Below are 6,841 nucleotides of genomic sequence, written 5' to 3' on the forward strand. Positions count from 1 at the left end.
GACTTGTTATTTTGTTTTCGAATTTGTCATTGTGTTTTCTGACTTGTTATAATGTTTTCTGAATTGTTGTTGCATTTTCTGAATTGTTATTTTGTTTTTTAGACTTGCATTTGCATTTGTAATTTGTTATTTTGTTTTCAGAATTGTGATTTGCTTTGCACTTCTCGGCCACCGTAATTTTTCCACTTAGAAGCTTATTTTATGCACTGAATTTCTTGAGAAATAAATAAAATTAATGGTTAAAAAATGCACTTTAGAATCGATATTTTTACGTGAGGATCGATCCTTTCGATACAACATCAGTATCGAAAGTATCGATAGGCCTAAGTTACTTAAGGATCGATCCGCCCATCCCTAAATCTAATGTTTTGAGGTGAATGTGTGGCTGTCAGTCACCGCACCGGTGTGGATATTTACTGTACTTCGCAATCACAGATTCTAGCCTACTATTAATCGCTTCCTAGCTGCAGAAGTGATGTGTTAATTTGAGTGATAGTAAAAGTTATCCAAGAGGGATTGGATTTTCACAACTAAATTTAAAGGTGAAGTGTTTCATTGCCATGAGACTAGCGGCAACAATTGTGACTGCAAAAATAATGATTATTGTAAACAAGTTTCCCGGGTCTAAATAATACATTTGACCACTAAACAGATAGTCCTGCCCCAAACTCATGCCATTGGTTAAGTCAGAAGTCAATATCTTTGACTGCTCAAACAAAGAAAGCAACATTTTGCGAGCACCACAGTGTTTAACACATTGTTTTTATACTGTTCTGTGCAGTATCACCTACATGACACTGCATGAGCCCAGCCTGGGATCTGGAGAGGAATCATGGGAGGCCAGCTCTGCTGAACTGGAGAGGAGGTGCAGGCTGGGCAGTGAGGTGGCCTGTCTCTCCCACATCACATCCATGGATAAATGTGAACATTACTTCAAACTATCATCCCCCATCAGGTACGGCATACATACACTACCATTCAAAATTTGGGGTTAGTTAAAAATTCACAACAATATTAACAGGACCCGTCCGTGCGTCCGTCCATCCATCCATCCATCCATCCATTCAGTTAATATTCTGTTCCCATTAACTGCAGGAAAAGACAAGATAAAAGCGAGCAGCCCAAAAATCTGTACAATAATCAATTCGTTGGCCGTTTTAATGGGAATTATTTAACCTAATATAGCCGTTGGCTTGTACCGTTAATCACTTCACTTAATTTCTCACGTAAAGGTATAATTAAAAGCTTATTCTCTCTGCTCTCAGGCAACACAAAGTAATTTACGTGACGAGTTGTAGCCGCAGCATTTTCTTAATCCTGTTTAAGGTTAGGGCTATGAAATACTCTTGACTCCTGAATCATGAGCGATGTGCTCTGCAGATGAACAGATGTTATTAGACACGACCCATTTGTTTAAATTTCATTTCATAAGCAGCCTTTTCATTATGTTCGCACTGATGTATTTAGATTGTTTTTGCATATTTATCTTGTTTTCAGTGGGCTCTGTTACCGAATACATCAATTTTAACAGCTGTTGTTGCACAGTCTGTTTTTAATATGGATTAGTTTTACATTTCAACTAGCTTTTTATATCTGGATAGCTCTTCTTTTGTTGGCAATTCTAGTGTTGTTGTTTTTTTCATTATTTTGTTTTGATCAAGGACTTCTTTCTTAACAAAGACTGAGACTGAGGTGTTAGAAAATCATTGAAGCTTCTTGTTTCATAGAATTTTTTTTTTTAAATGAGCACTAAATACAACAATCATGCATGCAAATGCAAAAAAGAAGACCTTTTTAAAGACGATGTGAATTGCCATTTGCAGCCTGGTTTATTTGCTTAACATATTTCAGAGTAAACCAGGACATGCGGAGTGGGGATTTTATTTATCAAGAATTAATTGAATCATAAAAAGCATTGTACAATGTTTTTTTTTTCTACTTTATTTTCATCCACAGATATCAAAGACTCACTGATGCAGGCTTTAGCCAGTTACGTGTGTTACCCACAATCCCTGCGTGCCGTCGAGAAGATCCCAGAAGATCAGTAAGTGCTTAAGCCTGAGTTTGCATCAAAATGCAGTGATTAATTAATGCTTTTTGTTACTGCATTACTTGTTTTCATCTCACCTTAGACCAGAAACAAACTTTATGCACATTTGCAGTGCTTTGCAAATACATTGTAAGCGAACCAGTTGATTTATGTTATGTTTTTGATAGTTAAGATTTGTATTTTGTTTTGTTATTTATGGTTAAAGGTGGAGTATGCATTTTTTCAAAAACACTTTTGAAAACTGAGTCGAGCCGAGTACCAAAACAAACTTGTAGCCAATCAGCTGTAAGGGGTGTGTCTACTCATGATGCGGAGTAGTGATGGGAAGTTCGGTTCTTTTCCGCGAACCGGTTCTTTCGGACAGTTCGTTTCAATAAACCGGTTGAAAAACTCGGTTCACCGGTTATTTTACGCTCGACGTAATGACGTCATTGGCGATGACGTAATGGCGTTAAGTCTATCGCGGGCTTAACACATTCAAATATAAAGTCAGTAATCATAACATCAGTGTAAGGGGCGTTACATTTCCGACGAGTGCTTGCGGTGTTCGGCCAATCACAATGCACCGGGTCAGCCGGCCAATCAGAGCAGACTGCACTTGTCGGAAGGAGGGACTTTGTAGAAAACGAAGCGTTTGAGAGAGGCGGGGCATAGAGGACCTACAATAATGTACAGTATTTGAAAAATAATGTGTTTTTTGAACAGTAAAGCGTGTCAACATTCTGTTACACCAAATACACAAAATAATGATCTTTAAAAAAACATCATATGACCCCTTTAACTGCTATGTGCGTGAATTGGTGGGTGGGGCTAAACAGACAGTGATGTAGAAACAGGCGTTGATCTTCTTCTGCAGGGGTGTTGCTTAACCACACTAATACATCATAAAGTGGTACATTCATTTTGGCAGACTGACTTCAATATAAGATGTTTTTAGATTAATGAAAAAGTTTTGAGTTCTGAAACTTACAATATGTTTCTATTGCACAATAATCTCTTATATGTCAAAAGATCAAGGGAATTTTGATTTCTTAGCTCATGACAACTTTAACAGTGTTTAATAATATTTCTTTTCTTTAGTAATATTTTTTTTACAGTAGAATAGTGTATTTTGGGATTTTACTGCAATCAATGCTGGCTATGTGAAACACAATTTATTGCTTCAAAAAACATCATTATAGGGTAATACTGCATATGTAACAGAGGCCAGCTAGTGAGAGCTGTGCAGGTATACCTCACTCCCCTGAATGCAAGTGAGTGTTAGTGATGTGAAGTCCGGTTCTTTTCCGCGAACCGGTTGTTTCGGACAGTTCGTTTCAATTAACCGGTTCAAAAAATCGGTTCTTTTATGCCCTAACGTAATGACGTCATTCGCGATGACATAATGATATCAAGTCTATCATCCCGGGCCGGGATGAAAATACACATTCAAATATATAAAGTCAGTAATCATAACTTCAGTCAGTTAAAACATCATAATCATGATCTGAAAAGTTTACAATTAAGTTTTGCAACTAAGCACCCAAATACAGTAACAGGCAGTGATGTGCATACCAGGATTTAAGTCTTAAAGATATAAAGTAGGAAAATAAACGAGTTGTCATCAGCGCAGAAACCATAATCCACCTATACATAATCCATTGCGATTTATTTGTTATCAAATAAACTTACGTTTCGCCAGATTGCCCTTCATTCAAGTCCTCGGTTTACCCACGCTCATAGCATTAGCACAGAATCAGTTGTCCAAAAGAACCAGTTCGGTTCAGACGTGCTGTGTCAGTCATAGTAGACAATCATGTACTGTTCGGTAGCTTCACGCTGAATCACGGATGCGCAGTATCATCAGCTCATCGGTTCTCAAATCGGACGTGTCCGAAAGAAACGGTTCTCGGTTCAGTGTACCAGTGATCCGAAAACCGATGCAACCGGTTCTTGATTCGAGAACCGCTCCAGCGGTGGGCGTTTACGTTCGTTATCCAGCTCGCTGCACACTTTGGCAGCACACATGCTGCTGTTCATCATCAGTTCTCTCTTCACAGCAGTTCAGTCAGTGTACTGTTTGAGTAAATTAATTACTCCAGGATATTGGTTTATTTCGACTCAGAGGGAGTGTCAGCCACGTTAAAAAAGTGAATAACTTAAGTAATTTGTGGATTAATGCTTACTGGAGACGCGAACCGTTTCAAATGATTCAGTCAGTAAATTGAACGATTCGTTCGCGAACCGGACATCACTAATGCGGAGGAGAGAGCGCTCAGTGCACAGGACGGACATTTTAGCCGAGCTGAGCGACAGAAAGATAGAGATGGTGGATAAAAAACAAAAGAGGAAAACGTCTGCGGAACAAAAGAAGGCGTAAAGGGGTCATATGATGCTGCTAAAAAGAACATTATTTTGTGTAAGGCCTGTGATCGGACGCCGAGGTTGCTTTGTTTCTTCTTGATAGATGAGTAACACCGTGTCTACACCGGACGCCGTGCCGCAACAGCTAAAGTCTGTCTACGCTGGACGCGACAAAGCGACCATTGAAAATAATTTGAAATTTGTGTCAATACGTCATAAATAGAATGCAGCAGCAGTTTTCTGTTGGAGATTTGTCGTATCGCGCCGCGCCGCATCTAGTGTAGACAGCATCACTGATTATAATGAGTTCTGTAGTACTTTTTCGCGCCGCTCGCGTTCGGTGTATACACAGTATAACATTGGTTTCACTTTGTTTCAGAGAACTAATCGTTGCCTGGGAGCTATCAAAATAGGGGCGAGACCCTTTTGGGGTAGGGGCGTGTTTGGTTTGGTGATTTGAAATATCAACATTGGCTACCAGAAATCACTTACCCCACCTTTAAGTTTTGCTTAGTTTTGTTTTTGATGGTTTTGTTGTGTTGTTTTTATGATTTAATTTTGTTTTTGGTTTTATTTTTGATGGCTTTTGTTTTATGTTTTCGATGGTTTAGTTTTGCTAAGTTTTGCTTTGGTTTGCTGTTCATGGTTTTGTGTTTTTGATGGTTTTGTTTAGTGTTTTTTTTGTTTTGTTTGTTTGTTTTGAAACATTCATTATAGCAATTTGGTAACTCATGAATTATGCCCAATTATGAAACACCTGTACAACCTGGTTTGTGAAAATTGGATCAAATCAGCCAATTAGAATGGAGCTTGTCATTTTTTATAAATATCCTACTGTTTTTGTCTGCAATGTGCATCAGACAACGTAATTTTCATATATAATGTCTTATTTCTTTGGTTTGATATTTTATTTGTCTTAGTGCATGGTTTCTGTTTATTTCTTTTCTTTTATTTGTATAATTATTTATGATGTAATATCTCCCAGGCGGATGGCTATGATGAGGAACTTACTGGCTCCATATGAACAGAGACCTTGGGCTCAAACCAACTGGATTCTGGTTCGTCTTTGGAGGGTAAGCTGCATTTCTTATACTGTCTTTAAAAAAGACTGATTTGTTTCCACAGTTCTTTTAGGTCTCACACACACACAAAATGCAGCTAAATACGTTTACCACTTTTCTTCCTAGTTTAAACTTCCTATGTTCTGTAGCGAATCAGCTCATGGGGAAATATGAATAATTAATCATAACTAGTTATAATTAATTATAAATATTTAGATCAGCTGTAGATATTTACTTGACCTCTCAGGGTCAACTGTCTGTCAATTCTAAGAACGTTAATTTCCTGGAGATTTGTCGTATCGCGCCGCGCCGCATCTAGTGTAGACAGCATCACTGATTATAATGAGTTCTGTAGTACTTTTTCGCGCCGCTCGCGTTCGGTGTATACACAGTATAACATTGGTTTCACTTTGTTTCAGAGAACTAATCGTTGCCTGGGAGCTATCAAAATAGGGGCGAGACCCTTTTGGGGTAGGGGCGTGTTTGGTTTGGTGATTTGAAATATCAACATTGGCTACCAGAAATCACTTACCCCACCTTTAAGTTTTGCTTAGTTTTGTTTTTGATGGTTTTGTTGTGTTGTTTTTATGATTTAATTTTGTTTTTGGTTTTATTTTTGATGGCTTTTGTTTTATGTTTTCGATGGTTTAGTTTTGCTAAGTTTTGCTTTGGTTTGCTGTTCATGGTTTTGTGTTTTTGATGGTTTTGTTTAGTGTTTTTTTTGTTTTGTTTGTTTGTTTTGAAACATTCATTATAGCAATTTGGTAACTCATAAATTATGCCCAATTATGAAACACCTGTACAACCTGGTTTGTGAAAATTGGATCAAATCAGCCAATTAGAATGGAGCTTGTCATTTTTTATAAATATCCTACTGTTTTTGTCTGCAATGTGCATCAGACAACGTAATTTTCATATATAATGTCTTATTTCTTTGGTTTGATATTTTATTTGTCTTAGTGCATGGTTTCTGTTTATTTCTTTTCTTTTATTTGTATAATTATTTATGATGTAATATCTCCCAGGCGGATGGCTATGATGAGGAACTTACTGGCTCCATATGAACAGAGACCTTGGGCTCAAACCAACTGGATTCTGGTTCGTCTTTGGAGGGTAAGCTGCATTTCTTATACTGTCTTTAAAAAAGACTGATTTGTTTCCACAGTTCTTTTAGGTCTCACACACACACAAAATGCAGCTAAATACGTTTACCACTTTTCTTCCTAGTTTAAACTTCCTATGTTCTGTAGCGAATCAGCTCATGGGGAAATATGAATAATTAATCATAACTAGTTATAATTAATTATAAATATTTAGATCAGCTGTAGATATTTACTTGACCTCTCAGGGTCAACTGTCTGTCAATTCTAAGAACGTTAATTTCCTG

General features: G+C 37.5%; 1 protein-coding gene across 1 annotated transcript in view; it reads left to right on the top strand.

The window, feature by feature from the left end:
- rnf123 (ring finger protein 123) overlaps positions 1 to 6,841 on the top strand; it is a 174,329-nt gene that overhangs the window by 58,290 nt on the left and 109,198 nt on the right. The window contains exons 29-30 of the mRNA XM_016506503.1: positions 1,957 to 2,044; positions 5,379 to 5,466. Coding sequence (XP_016361989.1) covers positions 1,957 to 2,044; positions 5,379 to 5,466 — 176 coding nt within the window. The remainder of the gene's footprint in view (positions 1 to 1,956; positions 2,045 to 5,378; positions 5,467 to 6,841) is intronic.

Source organism: Sinocyclocheilus anshuiensis, unplaced genomic scaffold, assembly GCF_001515605.1.
Source record: "Sinocyclocheilus anshuiensis isolate Anshui unplaced genomic scaffold, SAMN03320099.WGS_v1.1 scaffold2083, whole genome shotgun sequence".
NCBI lineage: Eukaryota > Metazoa > Chordata > Actinopteri > Cypriniformes > Cyprinidae > Sinocyclocheilus > Sinocyclocheilus anshuiensis.